The 23,172-nt window shown below is 34.1% G+C and overlaps 2 protein-coding genes across 2 annotated transcripts; both read right to left on the reverse strand.

Annotated features, from left to right (window-relative positions):
• Positions 11,946-14,090, reverse strand: LOC109714368. The gene is made up of 2 exons (XM_020238970.1): positions 13,026-14,090; positions 11,946-12,293 (listed from the first exon to the last, which is right to left on the reverse strand). The coding sequence occupies exons 1-2, from the start codon at positions 13,496-13,498 to the stop codon at positions 12,134-12,136; spliced, it is 633 nt and encodes a 210-aa protein (XP_020094559.1). The 5' UTR covers positions 13,499-14,090; the 3' UTR covers positions 11,946-12,133.
• On the reverse strand, positions 15,169-22,057 carry LOC109714002 (chaperonin CPN60-2, mitochondrial). The gene is made up of 18 exons (XM_020238352.1): positions 21,821-22,057; positions 21,626-21,650; positions 20,964-21,095; positions 20,272-20,431; positions 19,576-19,751; positions 19,340-19,435; positions 18,592-18,696; positions 18,417-18,503; positions 18,216-18,305; positions 18,053-18,133; positions 17,912-17,980; positions 17,644-17,721; positions 17,446-17,541; positions 16,751-16,850; positions 16,575-16,678; positions 16,360-16,465; positions 16,153-16,231; positions 15,169-15,497 (listed from the first exon to the last, which is right to left on the reverse strand). The coding sequence occupies exons 1-18, from the start codon at positions 21,856-21,858 to the stop codon at positions 15,392-15,394; spliced, it is 1,728 nt and encodes a 575-aa protein (XP_020093941.1). The 5' UTR covers positions 21,859-22,057; the 3' UTR covers positions 15,169-15,391.

Raw genomic sequence — 23,172 nt, forward strand, 5'->3', positions numbered from 1 at the left:
AAAGAGCCGAATGCCTTTTCTTATATTGAATATAACTTAGGAGAACAGTACAGAGGTCGAGTGTGCCCGAAGGGCATACAGACTCTGAAAATCTAGATTACAACAGAGTGTACCCGTGGGGTATACAGACTCCAGAGATCTAACTTAAAAACTACTCCTAGGAAAGTAATAAATGCGGGTAAAAAAGATTATATGTAGACTACTTCTAGAAAACGATAAATGCAGGAAAGAAAAATATTAAAAATACGGTGGTCTTCTCGTTCAGGGGAGAGAAAGACTCTTATTATAGGCTTCAAAGTTACTATTTATAATATCTTATCAACCCACATTATTGGTTGGTTATAATAGTGGGGGAAGTGGTGTAGCCATGATCATGGAAGTTACGCCCCACTTCTCATGGAAGTTACGCCCCACTTCTCATGGAAGTTACGCCCCACTTCATATGGAAGTTACACCCTACTTCTCAATCGTTCCCGCCTAAACGCTCTTGATCTTCAGGCGCCCTATTGTCGACTCTTGATGTACCACGTGTCTTTAGCTCATATGTGAGTTAGGCCGGCATGTTAATTTTAATTTTGGCATCAACAACAACAAAATAAAAATTCCAACTCGCATACAATCCTAATAATCAATATAAAAATTTCACAAATGACAGTAATAATTTAAAATTTTCTAAAGAAGGTGAATGGTTATCACTTCTAAAGTTTTATTGAACACGGTAAATAATTCACCTTCTTTCAGATAAAATAAGATTAGTTTGTCAATTAAAATTTTCACGAGATTATTTAGCAAATTATAAATATTTTAAGAGTTAATTAAAAAAAAAAGTCTAACATTGTACTTCACTCATTCATCACCACTAGTGAAGGGTCCCGCGCGATGCGACGGCGCGATGCGGCGGGAAGACAATATAATAGTAAATTATTATAACTATTAACATCACTTTTTTTTCTATTATGCATTAATACTTTTCAATATTATTTGTCTCGGTATTGAATAATTAAAAATTGAAGAATAAAATTAAAGTATATTTCTTTCTAAAAATATTTAAACCACAAAAAAAATATTGAGAGAAAAAAATAAAAAAGAAAAGATGTAGGGGTATGTAAGAGAGAGTCAGGAATCGAGGGTAAAAAAAAAAAAAAAAGACCTACCAAAGCCCCCGCCAAACGCGGGAGCTTCTGTGGGGTTTATATAAATATATTATATATAATAAGTATATACATATAAGAGAGAGAGAGAGAGAACGAGAGAGAGAGAGAGAGAAGAAAAGAAGAGAGAAGAGAAGAGAGTCCGGTCTATGGTGCTGTAAAAGCACCAATCACTTGTGCTTAGTCGGTTTTTAAACGGACGTTAAGATCAGCACTGTCGGATCATTTAACACCTGTAGATATTTGCACCACACACCTCAACCTAGGGCCCCTCATCCTAACCATATTTTTAATCCTATCAAGCTTAAAAACTTACAAGCACTAATGTCTTAGTACTTTTAAAAGCATAGGAGCTCAATCTATATATATATATAATATATATAAATATAAGGCTGAAATACTATTAAGTAAAACGACTCTTTTTCTATCAAGTTTTTTCCAACCTTTGTTGAAAAATTGTAGGGTCAACGGACGATATGTAGTCGTTAGATTAGATGGTCCCCCTAGGTTGAGTGGTTTCCCCAACTTGGTTATAGTATTTAATCAATGGTTAAGAAATAATAAAAAGAGTTGATCCAAAAGGCTAAAACATCTGGTACAAACATAAATTTGCTACTAATAGTAGGCCACGTCCAACTAATATATATATATATATATATAATCTGTTATATTAGTATATAATATATATAGAGTAAGTACTACTATCTACGAAGCATAAAGTAGTCCTGATGGCTCCGATTTTTTAGCCCCCTTAGATCAACGCCCATTGATTATTCTAACTATGTGATTAATTTTTAACAATAAGGACGCACTACAACTCTAAGGGGGACCACAACCCTAACAAGGGACCGCATCCATCCCAATCGTAAGAATCTTGATCAAAACTTAAAAAATCGAAACAGCAACTAACTTTAAATAATTCTGATAGCATATAGCTACACTAATATATATATATATATATACTATATAATATAGTATATATATAATATAATATATATATAATATATATCTAATAACATACATAAATTGAAGGATAAGGAATTCTTCACTTGAAATTTTAGATAATTTCAATTTTGTCAAAAAAATTTGTGTATACCTAAGTTGTGGGTAACATACTAATAACATATAGCTAAGCTGCGCATGCATTAAGACATACATTTGAAGTTTCAAATTATTTATATCAAAATTGATATGAATAATTCTTTAAAAAATTGTATGGGCCCCACAACCCTCCAAAATAAGGAGAGGCTTTCTTTAGGGTTACCAATTTATATATGTTTTGAGGACTAAAGTGAAAAGCATACAAAATTTAAGAATCAAAATTGGCATGAAAAAAAAGGTTGAATAGGCGATGACATAATAATTTCAATAATTTTAAAATATTTTTTAACTGTTGTTATTTTTGTCACGATGAAATTAAGAGGTTTGAAAACTTAATTGCAAAAAAAAAAAGAAACCAAAATAAAAAATGGTGGAAAGTTTGGGTAGCACTATACAATTAATCCAAAAAAAATCTCCAAAAATTTGTGGGTCTCACAACCCCATAATAAAGAGAGGCTTTTTTTGGGTTCCAAATTGGATAAAATTTTAATTTTGCTATCTATAGTAAAAATTAAAAAAATTATTTGTTATAGGCAAAAATAAAAAAAATGCTGAGGGAAGAAAAATAAAAAAAGAAAGTAAGAGAGTGAGAGAGAGAGAGTGAGTGTGTGAGAGCCTGACAGAGAGGCAAAAAAAAAAAAGAAAAAAAAGAGAAGGTGGGACCCATGGAAGCTCCCCACCAAACGCAAGGAGGCTTCGGTGGATACCCAATTCATTACATAAGAAATTCTTCCCTGTATCCTTTATTTTAGCCTCTCAATAAACAAAAATATTTGGGCTTTAAACTATCATGCATGGATAGGGATGTCAATAGGTATGGATACCAGAAATTTTATCCTAATCCGAACCCGAATGAAACGGCTATATCCGATGCTAAATGGATATGGATTCGGTTATGGATATTAAAAATAGAAATCCGACGGATATAGATTCGGATATAGATTTTGACAGTACCCAACTTGAACCCGAACCCGACCCGAACCCGAATTTATTTTGTATTTTATATATATATATATATATATATATATATATATATTGTTATATTTGAATTTGTATTTTAAAAATTTAAATTTAATATAATATATTTTGAAATATTGAAAAAAGAAATAATTGTTTCNAAATTTAAATTTAATATAATATATTTTGAAATATTGAAAAAAGAAATAATTGTTTCGGGTTCAAATTTTCGGGTTCGGGTTTGGGTTTCGGATTATTGGTCGGGTTCGGGTTTGGATATGGATTTTTAAAATCTGTCGGGTTCGAATTCGAGTTCGGGTCTCGGGTTTGGAGTCAGGTTCGGGTTCAGATTTTTAAAAATCCGCCCCGAATCTAGCCGGTTGACATCTCTATTCATGGAGCAAAGAGCCTATAAAACAACCAAAGGCTTTAGGGTTTGCTACCCATATATAATTGGAAATTCTGCAGAAATGTAATTTTTTTAAGTAAAGTAGATAGAAAAAGCCCTAGCCTATTTGTAGGCAAAAGTTATGATAGAAGAGAACACATGCATCTAATAAATAAAGGACTGGGTGGTTGGTACCCGAGATCCCAAGTTCGAATCCTAGTTAAGTCACATTTCCAGCTAAGTTTATTTCCAAACGAAATAAACGAAGCAGGTAGCGTGCTATCTATCTCTCAAAAAATAAATAAATAAATAAATAAATAAAGACTACAAGCCAACTCAGTACTCAAAATTTACAGAAGTGATTGGTGCAGATGATTATTTAGGTTGCTAATAGCATGATAGAGCTGTAATAGTTGTTTTCTCCAAAGAAAAAAACAAAAGATGTAATAGTTGTTATCTTAAAACAACAGCAATAAACAATATTGCAATAGCTGTCGAGGCTACTCCTAGGTTATTTTCTATCAGATCGATATATATAATGGATTACAGAGTACGTATTAGAGCTTTTACTATAACAAACAAACTATAATGAGTTTTTTAGGCTTTGCAAAGAAAAGAAACTCGTACTCAAATATTTTGTGTTTGTAACAACCTAGGTTAGTATTTTATACATTGATCTTTAGACTCTTTATTTTTGTATTCTACTCTGTCATGTTACTCATATGTAAAAAGACCCTTAAAAACCAATACTAAAAACTTGATGATGAAAAAGTATTGATTAATTAGCTACACTTATCAAAAAGAAATATATTTGTTGTATAAGTTTAATCTAAAAGCATGACAATTAGTACTTCGTTTGCACGCGATTAGTTGCAATAATTCTATATATCCTTGATCTCCTTTATTTGCAATATTATATACATGATATAAGTTCATATGTCCATTCACTAGCCACAAACTTTAGCTTATTTTAGTGCAACTAAACGTAATACCAACGCACCTTGTTACTTAAAGCGCTATTGGAAATAAAAATGTTGAATATAAATATTAAAAACAATATAATTTTAACATAAAACTATCCTCTTTGATGCCCATAATATAATACTAATTAGTCACCAAGACAGATAAAAAACCATATATGTAACAATAGATCCTTGGGACTTCATGTTTGGTCCTATTTATTGTAGCATAGTGTTCGATTAAGTATTAATTATTTAATTTAAACTATTAAACGAAGCATTTAGATAATTTCTTAATTGGAAATTTCAAATTGGAATTTCTCTTAAAATTTCACTTTAAATTTCATTCCCGAATCTTAAACAAATGCTTTATTACAAGTGATTATAATTTCAAATACTGAGAGAATTCAGATATATATAAATATTACGAGATAAAGTGAGAGAACATAAGCATTACAGACACTAACACGGGACACCGACTCGGCTGCTTTCAAAAAATTAGAACATGAACATGATATGGACACCACTAATAAAATATAATATTATAATATGTATTTATTATATATATAATATTAATTTTGCTAAAAATAATAGTTCATATGTTTTTAAAAAATTATATATCATATATAATTTATCTATATTGTTCATAAAATACCTGTATACATTTATCAAAAAACTAAAATATTTATTATCTAACATTATCTATGCATAAAAATGCAAAATAGAAATATCATGTGTATATTTTTTTAATTAATTGTAGCGATATGAACCAGCATTGAACGCGCCTGCAAGGCATGTCTATGTAGGCCGGACTCGAGTCCGACGCGGAGACACAAGGTTTATAGAAGTATCTATGATATATACATAGGGGAGAATATAAAGCATAATTATATTATAATCTAAGAGCAACTATTATAAATCAGAATATATTGTACTTTTTAATAAACAATTTGAGGGAGATTAATATAAATGGCTCCAAGATTACTACAAATAGATTATCTAAATGCATTCATTTATTTTCAAATATATATGATTTTGTTTTTCTCACAAAAAAAAGGAAAAAAGGGAATATTTAATTCTATATCTTAATATATAATGTAATTGATGTTAGATTTTAATTGTAATTCTATGGTCCCAGAGAATCTTCTTATGTTTCTTATCTTTTAGAAAGGGTGCAAAATATAATGCAACTTGAGCACAAAATGCACCTCACAACCATACATTAATTTGCCTTCTTTTATTTCTCCTTTTCTACCTTCTCTTTTGTTTGTTGTATTAAAATAATATTTGGTAGGTTAAACATTAAAAGGTTGATGCAAGTAATTTTAGGTGGCAATTAGTTTGTAATTAGGTGAAAATTTTGGTGTGAATTATGTCTAAGCCTCTGAACTAAGCAATTGAAAATTTTTTCTTTTAAAAAAAAACTTTTTATACAATGTGCTCTATCATAAATAAAGTTTTAATTTTCTATACTGTGTCAATAATTACTTCACAAATTCAGTCTCTTTTCCCTTTAATTACCAAACTTATCAAAATTGGTGAATTATAATTAAACCTTAAGAAATAGAGCATATACATGATCTCTTTATCATCCTAGCGGAAAAAAAAAAAGAGAAAAACAAAGCATTCAATTTAAACATCTAAACAACTTAGAAATGAGAAAATAACCATCCTTGAAACTTGTTGATTAAAACTCTCTCATTACATTTCTTTTTATTTTTTTGCTCAAACTGTAAACACAAAGTATCGAAATCGATTAAAATCACATCTCACTCAATCTCAGATCAACATAGTGGTCACTCAAATCACAAGTACTACAAACTTGAAGAGAGTAAAAAAAAAAAAAAAGACAGTACTAATAATACAAATAGTAGGAAAAAAAAAGGAGAAATTGATTAAAGGGATATGTAGCCACAAAAGCCAAGCATGAGACTTGCCTATTAACTCCAACAATAGTAATACATTAAGAAATATTGCTGTAGCCTTCTTGTTTATAGCTGTACCAATAATCCTTCGCTAGACCCCTCCATAAGAAACTCCAATTATCTCTCGTAGAACCACTCTTGCACCAGTTAGAACCAATTTTCGTCGCCATCGATCGATGTCGAACCGGAGGGTTTTACCGTAGAATATTCGGAAGTGCTTGGAAAAAGATGATTTTTGATACTTTATGTTTGATATATATACCAAGTTTATAGTAGTAGTAGTTGAATATAGGAGGAGAGGATGATGAGGAGAAGGAGCAGGAGAGAGGAGGATGGTTATATATACATCCTCTCCTTTTCAGAAGAGATATTTTAGAAGAGATGGATATATGTTTATGTATGTTTATATATATAGAAGCATTTATGTTTGTGACTTTTTAGCCATTGGATCGTCTTAAGATCTGCGCAATATTATTAACGGTGTGTCACGTTAAGTCTTCTTTATTAGTGCTGCACGGATCTTGAGACGATCCTACAACTAAAAATCACAAAGCACCAAATGCTCCTATGCTTTTAAAAGCACAGAAGCTCAGCACTCTCAATTTCTCTTTCTATATATATATATATATAGGGAAAGAGAGCTAGAATTGTATGCTTTTAGAAGTACGATGGTCTTCATGCTATAGTCATTTTCAATACTGAGACTTTTGAATCGATGATCGACTTCATTAAACTTGATCTAAAATATTTGAACTATCTAGAAAATAAATTTTACAATTTTTAAGTATTATTTACCTAATGATCAAAATGGCCCAAAATCAACAATTTTAATAATTATAGTGAGCCATTTGCAAGTTTAACTACGGTATAGAAAATCCAAACCACGTAAAATTTTGATAAAAAATTCTTTACACTATATAAAACCAGATCAATATTTTTTATTTAAAATTTTACTGTCATATCATCACTTTTTGTGAGATTTTTATTTTTCAACCGTAGATTTTGATATCGAAAAATCACACAAATTTATTTTTTAGATACTTCCAATATTCTAAATCAAATCTATTGGAGCCGATCGTCAATTCAGAAGTCCAAACATCGAAAATAACTTGATAGCACGGATGCCACCATGCTTCTCAAAGCACATATGTCGGACACACTCTCTTTCTCTCTCTCTCTCTCTCTCTCTCTCTATATATATATATATAATATATAAATAAACAAGTAGTCTCTCTCTCTAGGTCGTGGTTATTATACTATTATGAGTATTGGAGCCCTCGTACTCATAAGCTGTTTTCAATGATGGAGCTTCCGAATTGACGATCCACTCCGTTAAATATGATCTAGAGTATTTGAAACTTCTAGAAAATAAATTTCGTAAATTTTCAAAATCATAATAAAGTCCATCAAGTGGGCATAAAATGAACGGTCAAAATCGAACGATGTCCTAAAAAAGGATGATCGGATCCTTCAATTCAAGATCGGAGTTATTGATCTTTATCTATGTAGTGAATAGAATTTTCTATCAAAAATTCAACAAATTCTGATTCTTTTATACCGTTAAACTAGCAAGTATCCCATACCGGCCATTAAAAATTGTCAAATTTGTGATCTCTCGATCGTAAGGTAAATGATATCGAAAATTTATAAAATTTGATTTCTGAAAGTTTTAAATACTGTAAATAACGTTTAACGGTGTGGATCGTCGATTCGGAAGCTCTATCATCGAAAACAACTTATGAGTACGAGGGCGATCGTACTCATAATAGGATAGTAGCCGGACCCCCTCCCTCTCTCTATATATATATATAATATATATAAATAAACATGTAGACCCACATCTCATTGGCTTATATATATATATAATATATATAAATAAACATGTAGACCCACATCTCATTGGCTTAAAAGGTGGAGAATAAAGTTAGAAAAAGAGAAAGAGTACAAATGCAAATGAGGCTTACACCTCATGGTCTCCATTATATTATTGTCAACTATATAGTCCCATGAGTATTTTTAGGGGATATGTACCTAGTGGAGTTGATGGAATCCAAAATGAAATAAAGAATTAGCAGACCCCTAAAGTTTTATTTTATTCATTGACATCTTCTTAACTTACTAACTTTTTTATTTGAATTATTGCACAAACTTAAGTTGAAGATTTTATTAAATTTAATAGTACTCTATATATTATCTATTATCAGTTAATTATTCTGATTATACTTGCTAAAAGGTGATTAAGGCTATAAAATTAGATAAACCTTCATACTCATGATTTTAACAAAAAAAAAAAATCTAAGTTAGTTGGCTAAAACCATTTAATTAATTCAACAAAAGAAAGAAAAAAAAAAAAAACTAAAGTCTTAATTAAAGAGGAGATCAATATTAAAAATAATAATAATAAAGTTGAGGTGGTTATTTCAGAATGCAATGTAGTTGAGGGGTCTCCACACAATTTTTTTCACAATCCCTCTTGTTATGTGTGGTGTTTAAAATGGTAGGATCTTTTAGCTAAACATGCATGTATACTTTATATAATGGAATCCATTGTAGGAGGTCATTGTTCAAAAACAGTGGAGTATATGGTTTTTGTGCCATCCACTAAAAATGATATGTACCTTTTTTTTTCCAATGATTTAAAAATAGGATCGGACCGGTGATTTGATTCGGTTCAACTCTTTAAATCAAATAAGTCAAAAAAGTACTTTAAATAGTTTGAAGTGGCGCTTCAATCATCAAACTGGTAAAAATTTTAATCAAACTGATTGAATTTTTTTAATCAAAACATTAAAATCCAATGGCTTAAAATCTACTTAGCTTATTTTATTTTCTGTTTGCAATATTAGTTTTATAAAAAGTGAAACTTGTAATTTAATCTAGGAATTCAATATTTTATAATTAAATAAAACAAAATTAATAATTAAATTTCTATGATGTCGTGCTGATATTTTCGGTTTAAACAGTGATGAACCACAATTGGTTGAATAAGTGATTCTTAACCAAGTAATATTTTTGGGTCGTTGTTTGGCTCGGTTTTTAAATATTACTTTTTTTTTGAAAGAAGAAAAAGGATATGTTGCATCAACAAAGGAACAAGAGTATGTGTTGACCACCAAAAAAAAAGGTATGGATTAATTTTATTATTATACTAAGATCAAGCATATCCATACACTATTGGTGTTAAAAGGTTCTCTTCTTGTGGTTTATTACTAGTATAAAGTAGTATGTGTTTTGCACTGAAATATCTATGCTAATTAATTGCATTTAACTAGAATGAATAAATTAACAAAAATCTCCCTTGGAAAATTGCCACTTGCACAATAGTCTCCTTAACAATTATCACATACGCTATATCTAGAGCTAGGCTGGTATACTATCGGTAGCACAGAGGCCTCCATGCTACCAAGTTGTTTTCAATAATGCGGCTTCCAAATTGACAATCGGCTTCGTTAGACTTGATCTACACTATTAAAAGTATTTGAAAACTAAATTTCATAATTTTTCGGCATCATTGGACTAGTGATCAAAATATCTCAAACTTGACAATTTTAATGGCAGATGTGATGCGTTTGTGAATTTAACAGTGTAATCTGATGAAATTTTTATAAAATTTTTTTTTCACTATTTAGAGTAAGATCAGTGCCTCTGATCTTAAATTCAAGTCTTTTATCATCATTTTTTATGAGATTTTTATTTTCAGCTATTCATTTTTAGACTACTCGTTTGATAGGTAAATGATGCCGAAAAATTATGAAATTTAGTTTTCAAATAGTTTCAATAGTGTAGATCAAGTCTAATAGGGCCGATCGTCAATTTGGAAGCCGCATCATTGAAAACAACTTGGTAGCACGGAGGCCTCCGTGCTACTGATAGCATGCCAGCCTAGCTCCTATATCTATGCATGACATTATTACTCATTCCAATCTAATCTGTCTCCTTTTCTGTTTCTATCAGAAAATATAAAATATTACTAAAATCATCTTTTATCTGTCTAAATACTTCTTTTACTCTAAGGACTAGGTAGACTCTACCATAAAAGAAAATTCTCATAAAATCAAAAGTTAGGTTTTTGCTATGCTATGATCATATTACGAAACTCCGAATATTTCAACAGCAATTTTCTACGATTTAATCTACCTTTTCTTACCCCATAATGAGTCGAATTTTGTATTTCATATTGTATATATTTGTTAATAACACTAGGTATATTGTTTTTACTTGTGCAATTATTTCATGTTGCTACTTAATTATTTCCAAATAATTGGTAAAAAATGTAGACCTCCATCATTTTTTATAAAAAAAAAAAAAAAAGAAATTGGAAGCCTCTCAGTTTTGAATTATTTTGCTTCGAATTATTTGATTCAAATATGATTTGGAGATTCATAAAAATGAATGGCTATGTTAGCTATACCAGTTCAAAATATTCACAATTAATGAATTTCAACTAAAGAAATATTGAGAATAATTAAAAATTTACTAGGTTTGTTAATAATCAAAAGGAAAATTGGAGATCATGAGTCTATTTCAAAATGACCTGTATGTGAGGGGGTCCATGTACACTTTTATCTAAATAATTGTGAATTAATAAATCAATAACAGATGCATGATAATCACCATTAAATTGTGTTTTACAAATCAAATAATTAATATTTGGACACTTTTGATAAACTTAAACTACACCACTAATTTGTCACCTTTTGTAATTGTTTTTTTTTCTATGGCCTGCTTCAAGAATTTGCGCATGTTACCAACTCTTTTGTTAGGTACAAATTTGTGGTTGATATTTTCATTGAAAAGAACAAATCTTTAGTAGGTATTAACTGAAGTTGCTGTCATTAAAGATTGTTGCAATCTAGTGATGGTCATATACAAAAGTGAGTTTTTTTTTTTCTTTTTTTTAAAAAAAAAAAAGGTTGAGGAGGTAGAAGGGGGAGATTAATTAGTTTGTGATGGCAAAAATTGCTGTGATCAAATTTATCAAATCCCAAATTCTTTCAAAAAAAAACCCTCTAAATAGCAATGATTTATAAATCGGACTGAATCAATCGGTCCGATCGTAACCCAGTCTATAAAACATATCAGTTTAACCCTTTGAGCTGGATAAGTCAAAAAACTGCTTTGAGCCGTCTGACTCAGTGGTTCAACCATTGAACCGGTAAACCAAGCTGTTTTTTATCAAACAGGCGAAATTTTTTTTATCCAATCATATGAAAATGCAACGGTTTAAAATCAACTCGGTTGATTTTATTTTCTATTGGCACGAATTATTCTTATAAAATGTGAAATGTAAAAATTTATATCTACTTAATTTGGTCTAAAAATTAGCATTTTATAATTAAGTACAGTACTAGAATAATAATATTATAAGTAAGCATTTATGATGTCATGCTGACGTCACTATTTGAGTCAGTGGTTGACCCACTAATTGAATAAAGAGTTGTGAGAATTAAGGTTAAGGTTAATATTTACATCCAACAATTAAACAAATTAAAGGGCCAATGAATTGTTTAGTACATGCAAGGAACATTAATTATTAACATACACAGTTCTTAATAACAAAGACAAATAAAGAGTTGTGAGATGCAGAAAGAGAGAGAAGGGGGGGGGTGAGAATATTGAAGGGGAGCAAAGCAGCACTGCACTGCACTGCAACTAAGCAAGAAGCCAGAAGTTCTTGTGGGTCTTGGTGTTGAGCAGATAGCCTGCATTTTGGCCCTTCTTTTGAACTCCAACACACAGGCACTTGCTGTGCTCTATCAGGAATTCTGCAGTGTCTGTCCCTTTGCTTGACATGCTTCCACTCAGTCTGCACCTGTGTATATATGGATACAAGGATCCAAAAAAAAAAGAACCAAAAAAAAAAGAGAAAATATATAGCAGAGAAAAAAAAATTAATAAAATAGAGATCAACATACAACATGTACAGTTAAGGGTAAAAGATGTACAAGAGAAATAAAAATATGCATGCATGTAGTAGGTACGTGCGAAATTACAGGGGTAGCATTTGAAGTTTACTCTAAATACAATAATCACAAAACACTTTAACTTTTAAGATGGGTAAAACATTTTTTTATTTAATAATAAATAAAAATATGCATGCATGCAGATAGTGAGGAAGCTGAAAAATACAGCAAAAAAATTTTGTTTAAAAATTATAATAGGATGTATAAATTTTAGCGGCCAAATATGATTGGTTGAAGACACCACATCATCAATATGATTATGATAGGAATAAAAATCTTATGCGGACATCTTTTCTGAATATCGAAATATGATGGACTATGGATTGAACTATTTAGTCGTGAGTGTGACATCGTCGGCATTAATCATTAATTCTAAAAATTTGAGTTGATAGATATATGCAACCAATTCAGTTAAAGTGTACAGACATGTATAGTATTCACGAATCTCGATTGTGATTCGGCCTAATCAGAATCATGCCACTTTGATTATGACGGGCACAACAACCCTGCTTCACGTCATTTCGAACCCATAAAAAGGTTTGTTGGGAGAGTACGTGTGTAGTAGGAACGTGCGTACATACCCGAGGAAGGAGGAGGAGGCAGCGGAGCGGCGGCGTTGGCCGATGACGAGGAGGTCGACGCGGAGGGCGTTGGCGTGGGCGAGGATGGTGCGGGCCTTGTCGAGCCTGCAGCCCTCCTCCGTCGACCCCGACCCGGCGAGCACGCGCTGCACCCAGACGCGCACCCGCGGCAGCCTGCCGGCGCACGTCGCCCTCATCGCCTCCAGGAACTCGCAGCTCTGCCGCTCCCCGCCGTCCGCCCCGCCCGGCGAGTGGGGGGCGCGGCGGAGGAAGGAGGAGAAGGAGGAGGAGGTGGTGAAGGCGGAGGCGGAGGTGTGAGGAATCAGGGGAGGGGGGTCGACGTGGAGGAGGAGGAGCTCGTCGTGGTCGAGGACGGCGTGGGAGAGCGCCCACTCCAGCGCGCCCGCAGACTCCCTCCCCGGGTCCGCCACCACCATCACCCGCCGCTTCGCCGCCGCGCCGCCGCCGCTCATCACCACCGCCGCCGCCGTCGTCGTCGTCTTCTCCGTCGACGTCGATCGCCGCCTCCGCCGCAGCTACCTGCGCTTGCATGCAGAGGAGGCGCGCGCGCGCGCGCGGGGGCGAAACGACGGGGTGGGGAGGAGTTTTGGTTGGTTGGTTCGGTTCGTTCCGTTTCGGTGTTTGCCGGATTAGGAAGAGGGGCCCGCGGACGGGTGGTGGTAATTGGCCGGTTTGTTGGGACCCGCTTGGTCGCTGACGTGGTCAACGCCCGTATCTGATAGGTTGAGCTAAGCTACTGGAGATTTTCTAAGACAATGTCACAATAGGAGGTTCAAAACGTCGTTTTCTACTGACTTGTGAAGAGGTTCAAAAACGTCGTTCAAAATGAAGCTTAAGGGCATTACAGAGGTGCAATGCATGCAGCTCCCGTTCAGAAAAATATCTTTTTTCTTGGTACCCCAGATATGACTTAATGATACTTTCTGTGATATCTAGGATACACCTTGTGATGCCCCTCTATTTATAGGCTGATTCTCCTATGCTTCTGAAAATATGAAACATTTCGTATTTTTAAATTATTTTTTATGTTAGGACTTTTGAATCAACAATCGGCTCCGTTAGAGCTCAAAATCAACTGCTGAAAATAAAAATCTTATAAAATATGATGATATGACATTCAAATTTTAGATCAAAAATATTAATATTATTTTATATAATATAAAAAAAAATTATCAAAATTTTATATATTTGAATATTTCTACACCGTTAAACTTACAAACGGCTTACCACAATTATTAAAATTATTAATTTTGAGACCCTTCAATCATTAGGCAAATAATATCGAAAAATCATGAAATTTATTTTTTAGTTACTTCAAATACTTTAAATCAAGTCTAACGGAGCCGATCGACGATTCGAAAATCCCAACACCGAAAACGATTTGGAAGCACGAAATATTTAGTACTTTCATAAACATACCAGCCTCACTCCTGTTAGATGTGTTGTTGCATACTTGCTATGTAAACTTATCTGCAGTTTGATGTATTCAGCATTACAACATATTTTATAGCTTTTCTAGAGACCGAGCGGATCAATAGATGTACTCTTTAGCAAGCATTCGAAAGAACAGCTTTGCTATTTCGAGAAATAACAGCAAGCAAATAAAATTACTGGAGCTTTTACTGCCGCAAAGAGCTATAATAAGCTTCAGGCTTAGAACTAGGTCGAAGCTTCCGCATCTACTGCATCACAAGAGCGGATTACAGTGCTATTTGCACTTCTTGGAGAAGTGTCTCCAAACAATGCTTCAGCTGAAGCACCTCAGAACTTAAAAATCACAATCGAAACTCAGCACCTGCCAATCGACCACTTCAGCCTGTTTTAGCTCCACTTTTGCAGCCCAAAAATGCACAAAAATACGGCGCCATCACCTGCTATACAGCGAAGCACCCATTTGTTGCTTCGCTTTCAGTACGATATCCGCTTCGGTAGCGAAAAATCGACATACTTAGCAATGTGTTGCTGAAGCCACTTTCTTTAGAAGCTGAAAAGCCAAAGAAAGTAGAGTTCAGAAGCAGCCATTCATATAAGCAGATAAAAAGAAATCCGATATCTTGATTTCAAGCCATAAAATTCGAGATTAGAAAATCACAGCAATACTAATAAGAATTGCCAGCCAAAAGAAGATTCATATACTTGCACAACAGTTTTATTTCTCAGCATTGGAAAATTTATGTAGTTTGAGGATCAATGTTTTATGCAGCATAAAAGAAAAAAAAAATGTCCCGACAAACCTCTCTCCAGTGAGATTGCACTGGGTGAAGAATCGATCTCACCCTCAAAAACCCTAATCTACAAGTTTTCAATTGAGTAAAATTTCGTAAAAGAAAATTTTCTTTTCTAAATTAGTAATCCATTCCTCCCATGCCGCCGCCCATTGCAGGAACATCCTTTTCTTCTTTCGGTTGTTCCACAACAATAGCTTCAGTGGTTGTCATAAGAGATGAAACACTGCAGTAAACAAATAACCCAAAAAAAAAAAGAAAAAAGAAAAAAAAAAAGAGATAAGATAAAACAGAAGAAAGCACAAATTAAGCAGATGCAATTTATATGTCACGCTGTGACGCAGCAACATATAGTTGGACATGCTGCCGTAAGGTATTCAATATATTCATATGCTACAGCAGGCAGTGTTTTGTTCATCAGGTAGTCAAAGTGATATAGAAAATGCATTAAACAACAGAAATTAGAGGAAATGCAAATTCAATTTCCGAGCATTCAAAGAGACTTGAGTGTGAGTTGCATATATATCTGGTTAGATGTCTTATGGAATGTTTGGTTTCATTGATTCACTTTTGCTGGTCGCATGCCGAACTAACCGATAATTATGTTACTGAAAAAGGTTTGTAATATCTAAGTAAATGTCCAGCTATTGTAAAATTGCGATCAGGTACCACAAAATCCGCTCATCCCTTCTCTGTTAAAAACAGCTGATATATTAAACTACCTGTCCTGCTTTTCCTTCCTAATATTGTGAAAACCATTATGTCTGCATCACATATGGATTCTTTTTCAGGCTCAATATTTACTAAATGCTTGCATCCAATTAACTGAATAATAAGGATATACATAAATACTGAAGCAACTCTAGGGTGAAAAAAGTTACCTTGCCGCATCCACTAGTGCAGTTCTAATCACCTTCAATGGATCAATGATACCTGCCTTGACCATGTCCACATATTCACCTGGATAAAAAGAAATGAACAAAAATATGCATACATCAATATTTTAAAACTGAAACAATCAGAAAAAACTTCCAAGATAGGGATACAAAGAGAAGAAGAGAAGGAAACATGATAAGTCAGGAGCAAACCTTTGGCTGCATCATAGCCAAGATCAGGATTATCCTGCTCCAATAGCTTGCCGACAACAACAGCCCCTTCGACTCCCGCATTGGCAGCAATAGTGTGCACTGGAGTCTGATAAAGAAACAAAACAGAAGATTTCATTAATTTGATGGAAGGAAATAAAAGACCAAAGATAATAGTAGATGTCAAATCAATTTTCTTGTATGTAGTAATTGCAAACCTTGAGAGCATTTTGAATTATTTGGACACCAATCTTCTGATCGAAGTTAGCAGTCTGCAGTTTCTCCAACTCCTTTGATGCATAGAGAAGTGCAACACCACCACCTACATCGAAGTATGTTGCTTAGACACCAGTAAAGTAAGAAACCCAGAAAGAAAGATGGTCTAATACAATACCTGGAACAATACCCTCTTCAACAGCAGCTTTGGTAGCATTCAAAGCATCAGTCACTCTATCCTTTTTCTCACCAACTTCAGCTTCACTCGCTCCTCCGATCTACGGAATGTACACAAAACGCCCAAATTCAGAAAATAATTTTGAGTTGGCACAAAATCAGACAAGAATGGAGAAGCCCCACTTTTGGGGTACTGACTTAAAATTAGAAAGTGCTATCAACGATGATACAGAGAGATGAATAAAATTTACCTTTTAACTCATATGAAAAGAAATTAAAGCATGAGAATTCTAGGCCCCATTCCGTTGAAGACAAAACATATTTTATTTATTATTGAATCAGAAACCTCACTTGTCCCTTACTAGTTAAAGAAATGAAGAACATTACTCATATTGAGTCAACTTTATGATGAGCCAAAAGTTCCATTATGATTATACCTTTAACATCATGCCTTATATATTGCTTTGCCAATAATCATACATAAGATAAGACCTACCACTCAATCACAATCCTATGTGACACAAATTTAAGGCATCCACAAGGAACCAAGACCTATTCATGTTTATGAATATTTTGTAAATTAACTAACTGTGACATTTATGAAACTAGTTATTTCATGCCCAATAGCAAAAGCAGCATAAGTTAGCAGAAAGAATCCTGGCAATATATAAAGCAATGAACAGTGAAGTGAAGTACCTTTAGGACTGCAACACCTCCAGAAAGCTTGGCCAGTCTTTCCTGTAGTTTCTCCTTATCGTAATCGGAGGTGCTTGCCTCAATTGCAGATCTCAGCTGTTAAGAAGACCAAATCGTAAGTCCACTGCCAAATCCAATAAATTAAAAAATTAAAATTAATGGAAGTGCTAAAGGAGTCTTGTCATAAAGAACTCAAACCTGCTCACATCTCTCCTCAATAGCCTTCTTATCACCAGCACCATCAAGAATAACAGTGTCATCTTTTGACACCGTCACCTGCAATGTGGCAGATTATATGTTCAAACTCTTGGAACCAAATAGAAAGATATCCAAATACGTCAAATAGAAACATATCCAGAGTACATAATATGTGGAACTAAAATCTAATCTGATTAGAAAAGTGCAAAGGCAATTTCAGCCAACGAAACCATACACAAGTAAATTAACCTTAACCATAATATCTTACCTTCTTGCAGGTACCAAACATGTGAGGCTCAACCTTCTCGAGGTTCATGCCAAGTTCTTCAGTTATGAGCTAAATTAAAAGGAACAGTTAGTTGATATGATAGCACTGAATTAAAAAGATGGGCATAAAGAACAAACTTACTTCACCCCCAGTAAGAATTGCAAGGTCATGCAAATTGGCTTTTCTGTTCTCCCCAAACCCAGGAGCTTTGATGGCACAAACCTATACAGAAATTGTTACTTAACAAAAACTCCTATTCTATAAATAATGAAAGAAGTTGTTGAACGAAACAAGGAGTAGGAACCTTGATGCCTGCACGAAGCTTATTCAGAATGAGGGTTGCGAGTGCATCACTTTCTACGTCTTCAGCAACAATAAGTAGAGGTCTTTGTTTCTGGATGATAGGAAGACAGCATTTCAGTTATGTACCAACCAATTACTTATCCAGTCCGCTATTGCTATTTGAGGCAACTCAAACAATTTGAGAGGCAAAGTAAAATAATACCTTCAAGGCTAATTCTAACACTTTAACCACTGCGTTAAGGCTTGATATCTTCTTTTCATGTATCAAAATGAGAGGATCTTCTAATTCCTGGAGAAAATCAAATGGAAAGGGGTAAAGCAGGAAAAATTCTGGAGACGAAGATTCAGACATGAGTTGCCAAGGGAACAGTTCTTACACATTTCTGGTTCTTTTGGTTAGTGATGAAGTAGGGAGAGATGTAGCCTCTGTCAAGTTTCATTCCTTCCACAACTTCCAACTCATTGTCGAGGGTATTACCATCCTAAGGGTCCAAGAAGACAAATCATGCCATCATGTATTTTAGTAGAGAGAGTTGAAAAAATATGGTCAAAACCAACCACAACCAACCAGAAAAATAACATTATACAAGTTCGGGGAAATACATGCTAATGTCCTAAAACAATGAATTTATCAATAAAAAGAACTAATATAAACCATTCCTGTACAATGTTTAAAAAAAAAATAGTATCATGCTAGTCCTACTAATTTCAGGGTAAACTGTAATAGTGAAGAGATATCAGAATTGATACAAAAACGAGGGGGCCTCATTTCAAGAACCACCCTACTAGTCCAACAGCAGACTTAGGGAGAGAATGAACAAGAATCACCAATGAAGACGATCTACACGTGCAACGCCATATAAATATAATAGAAGATCAGTCGCTCGTTGAAATGGGTGATAAATATTGTTTAACATACCATGGAGGTCATATTTAGATAGTTTCTTAGTTCAAACAACATATCTCTGTTCGGAGAAAAATATACTATACAGCTTGCACCCAAAAAAAAAAGTAGAAAAGAAAAACCATCAGAAAACTTGTCGAGATTAGCACATCCATATAGTACGAACCACTTGGTCACCGAAATGTTTTCAGAAGTGAATTAACCAAGAGATATCAGCTTACCGCAATAGTAATCACTCCCTCTTTACCCACTTTCTCCATAGCCTTTGCGATGAGCTCACCAATTTCCCTCTCTCCATTAGCTGATATCGTGCCAACCTTCCATAGGAAAATAACATTAAAACATATAAACATTTCCTTACAAAACACTGAAAAAAAAAGATGAAAAAAACATGAGGATGCATCAATAACCAAAATTTAAAGCCATGGTAAAGTCCAAATCTCAATAGTCAATTCACCTGAGCTATCTCCTCTGATGTGCTGATCATCCTGGCCCTGCTCTTCAAGTTGGTTACTACTGCATCAACTGCCATTGTAATCCCACGTCTCAAATCCATTGAATTCATCCCAGCTGCCACTGACTTGCACCCTTCGGCAAATATTGCTCTTGTAAGAACAGTAGCACAGGTTGTACCTGAAAATATTTAACATTAGAAGTTAGCAAAACTAGTAAGTGACCAAAAATAACAACAACATGGATTTCTTTTAAATAATATACAACAGCTTTATCATCCTTTATGTTTAGTGGTGGAAATGATAGAGAGTATTTTAACTATATTGATAGGGTCCCCAAGTGGGCTGTCCAATCTATTAATAATCAATGCTTAGGCAGATGTAGTTCTAAACATTCACGTGAAAGAATGTGCTCTCAACAACATTAGGTGCATATAACAAATTGCAAGAAGAGGCTAAACCATACAGTTATCATCCCCGGAAAGAGGTCAAAGAAGCTGTAAAGCTTGTGTTACTGTTTAATTTTTTATTAAGATAGCATACACCATAGTTTATCAAAACCCGGCAGCAGTAAATTGTTTTCCTGAACTTCCTAACAAGTTACTTCCCAATAATGCTAAAAAGAAAAGGTCAACACAAGAATGAGAAGAGAAATTAAACAATGAATTACTTCAGTCGAGCGAGATTGAATTTAAGCATACCATCGCCAGCAACATCGTTGGTCGCATTTGCGACCTGCTTCACAAGGCTCGCACCCATGTTTTTCACTCTGTCTTTAAATTCGATGCTCTTTGCAACAGTCACTCCATCCTTTGTAACCTTAGGTGCACCAAAGCTTTGCTCTAAAACAACATTGCGCCCCTGTATGCAAAATACAACAAACAATCAGGTAGATGTCCAATATACAAGGAAAATCAACAGTAACCTTACTGCCAATCATGGAAGGCAAGAACTAGCAACAACATTCAGACACCTAGCAGGCTAGCACAGCGACACATTGTTTCCAAATTAGATGGAACAGTTGCTTTTACACGACGCAAGCATATGACGCAAAGTTGCTTCGCCTTCATAATAAACATGCAAGTTGTCCACCACACAAAAACTTGAAAAACATAATCATAAATTTAATAAAAGCAAGAAGCACCACTTCATAATCCTCCTTTAGCAATAATGGGAGCTTTTGACAAAAATTACACCAAAAATATTATCTTTAGAATCTACAACAAGCTATTCGTGTTAATGGAATCAAAGCAAGCATATGTACAACTCTGTCTAAATTAGCCATACGCATCGAACAAGCGCTAGGACTAGACATTTGAAAACCCTATGTCCACCCAAAAGCACCTGAATCAAATAACAAGACATGCCATAAATATAGGGATCATAGTAATACCTTCGGCCCCATAGTCACTTTGACAGCATCAGCCAACTCTTCCACACCCTTAAGCATCAGCGCACGAGCCTCAACTCCAAACCTGATGTCCTTTGCCGCATAGTTTCGGCTCCAACCGAGTCTACTTCCAACCTATAGCAACAAATAAAAATCTATTTATGCCAACCCGAGCTGTTTGATCATTATTCCAATCCAATTATTCTTTATTAGTACAAGTGAGGCATTCCAACAGTCGTTCAAGCAGATACAGAACTCGTGTCTCAGTGTATCATGAAAAAAGAAATCGTAGAATCATAAAATCCAGTTAGAATATAAACTAAAAAAGTTTTCATTTTCCTTCATAACATTTATAGACGTTAACAAACTTTAACTAGTACAAGCAATGCCCTTCCCCATAAGCATATATAAGCAGCTAATTTCAGTTCCAAACAGTCTCCTACAAACTAATGCAGCAGTAACCAAAACATATGACCGTATCAAGATCAAATGTCGCGAAAAAAGACGACGTTCAAATCCTACTCAAATAACCTCTCACAAACAATCCAAAACACTGCAAAACTAACGGATTCTGATAACCGATCAAAAAAAAAAAAAACTCCTACAATCAATCCATTTGGAAACAGGAAATGATATTTTTCACAGTGAAGAGGATCAGATCTCACCTGTCGGCTGCTGCTCCCAGCAATCCTGCATAAGAACAAGCAAAGATCAGTAAATCCGGTGCTCAGACGATCAAAATGAAGCTCAAATAGGAAAAAAAACCGTAAAAATAGGGAGAAAAAAAAAATCGAACTCCGAAGCTCAAATCTCCAAGCACAAATCGAATGTGATCACGCAGAATCGAAATAATCCCTCACCGAGCTTTAGAGGCAAGGGTAGCGGCAGCGCGATACATCGTAGGGAGAGAGAGACGAAGCTGAGCTCAAGAGGAGCAGGGACGAAGAAGGATTGGAGAGAGAGAGAGAGAGAGAGAGAGTGGGGAAGCTTCTAGCGAGAAAAGGGAGAGAGAGAGGCGCTAACTTGAGGGAGGGGAAAGAGGGATTTTAGAGAGGAGGGGAGCAGTTTCTAGAAGAGTCTACTAGGGTTTAGGGTTTATGTGAACGGTGTGAGACCACATAATAGTTATATATTGCTTATGCTTAGCAGACGGAGAGAGAGAGAGAGAGAGAGAGAGAGAGAGAGAGAGAGAGAGAGAGAACCGGTGGACCGGTCCGTGGNAAAAAAAAAAAAAAAAAAAAAAAAAGAATAAAAAAATATAAGGGTTAGATAAATATGAGTGCGTATGCTTCTGAAAGCACGGAGCGCTTCATACTTCTGGAAGCACGGAGTGCTCCGTACTTCCAAGTTATTTTCGATGTTCGGACTTCCGAATCGAATATCGGCTCCGTTAGACTTGATCTAGAGTATTTGAATTATCTAGAAAATAAATTTTGCGATTTTTCGATATCATTTGCTAGTGATCGAAGTGGCTCAAAATCAACGGCTGAAATAAAAATTTTACAAAATATAATGATATGACATTAAAATTTTAGATCAAAGTTATTGATCTTGTTTTATATGGTATGAAGAATTTTCTATCAAAATTTCATGTGATTTGGATATTTCTACACCGTTAAACTTACAAACGGCTCACCATGGCCGTTAAAATTATTGATTTTGAGCCACTTCGATCACTAGGCAAATGATATCGAAAAATCACAAAATTTATCTTCTAGGTACTTCAAATACTCTAGATCAACTCTAACGGAGCCGATCGTCAATTCGAAAGTCCGAACATCGAAAACAACTTGGAAGCACGAAGGGCTCCGTGCTTCCAAAAGCATACCAGCCCACTCGATAAATATATAAAACTCATTTCAACTATAAATTATTCTCATTTGATTATTTATTTTTTTAAAATTTTAATTTTATTATTCAAAATTTTAATTTATTTGATTTGAGTTGGTCGATGGCACTTTAATCTTTAAATTTAAGTTAATTACTTATTTTAATGAATTTATAGTTGTGAGAATTGTATGAAACATACTAAATAAATTTATAAGGATAAATAATGCATTCAAATTTTGAAAATAAAGTGTCATTGACTTAGTCAAATCAAATAAATTGAAATGTTCGACAGTAAAATAAAAATTTTAAAATATTGGACAGTTAAATCAAAATGGTCTAAAGTTCAGGTAAGTTCAATAAATTTTTACCAATTAAGAATTCG

Source organism: Ananas comosus, linkage group 8 (assembly GCF_001540865.1).
Source record: "Ananas comosus cultivar F153 linkage group 8, ASM154086v1, whole genome shotgun sequence".
NCBI classification, from domain to species: Eukaryota; Viridiplantae; Streptophyta; class Magnoliopsida; order Poales; family Bromeliaceae; genus Ananas; species Ananas comosus.

What these genes read in the sequence shown, in the direction of transcription:
- LOC109714368 (XM_020238970.1), bottom strand. Translation starts at nt 13,498, where the DNA reads ATGAGCGGCGGCGGCGCGGCGGCGAAGCGGCGGGTGATGGTGGTGGCG. An exon ending in GCCTCCTCCTCCTTCCTCGG is followed by an intron (nt 12,294 to 13,025) that starts GTATGTACGCAC and finishes ATATATACACAG; the next exon opens with GTGCAGACTGAGTGGAAGCA.
- LOC109714002 (XM_020238352.1), bottom strand. Translation starts at nt 21,858, where the DNA reads ATGTATCGCGCTGCCGCTACCCTTGCCTCTAAAGCTCG. An exon ending in CTGGGAGCAGCAGCCGACAG is followed by an intron (nt 21,096 to 21,625) that starts GTGAGATCTGAT and finishes TTGTTGCTATAG; the next exon opens with GTTGGAAGTAGACTCGGTTG. An exon ending in AGGGAGTGATTACTATTGCG is followed by an intron (nt 18,697 to 19,339) that starts GTAAGCTGATAT and finishes TTGGACCCTTAG; the next exon opens with GATGGTAATACCCTCGACAA.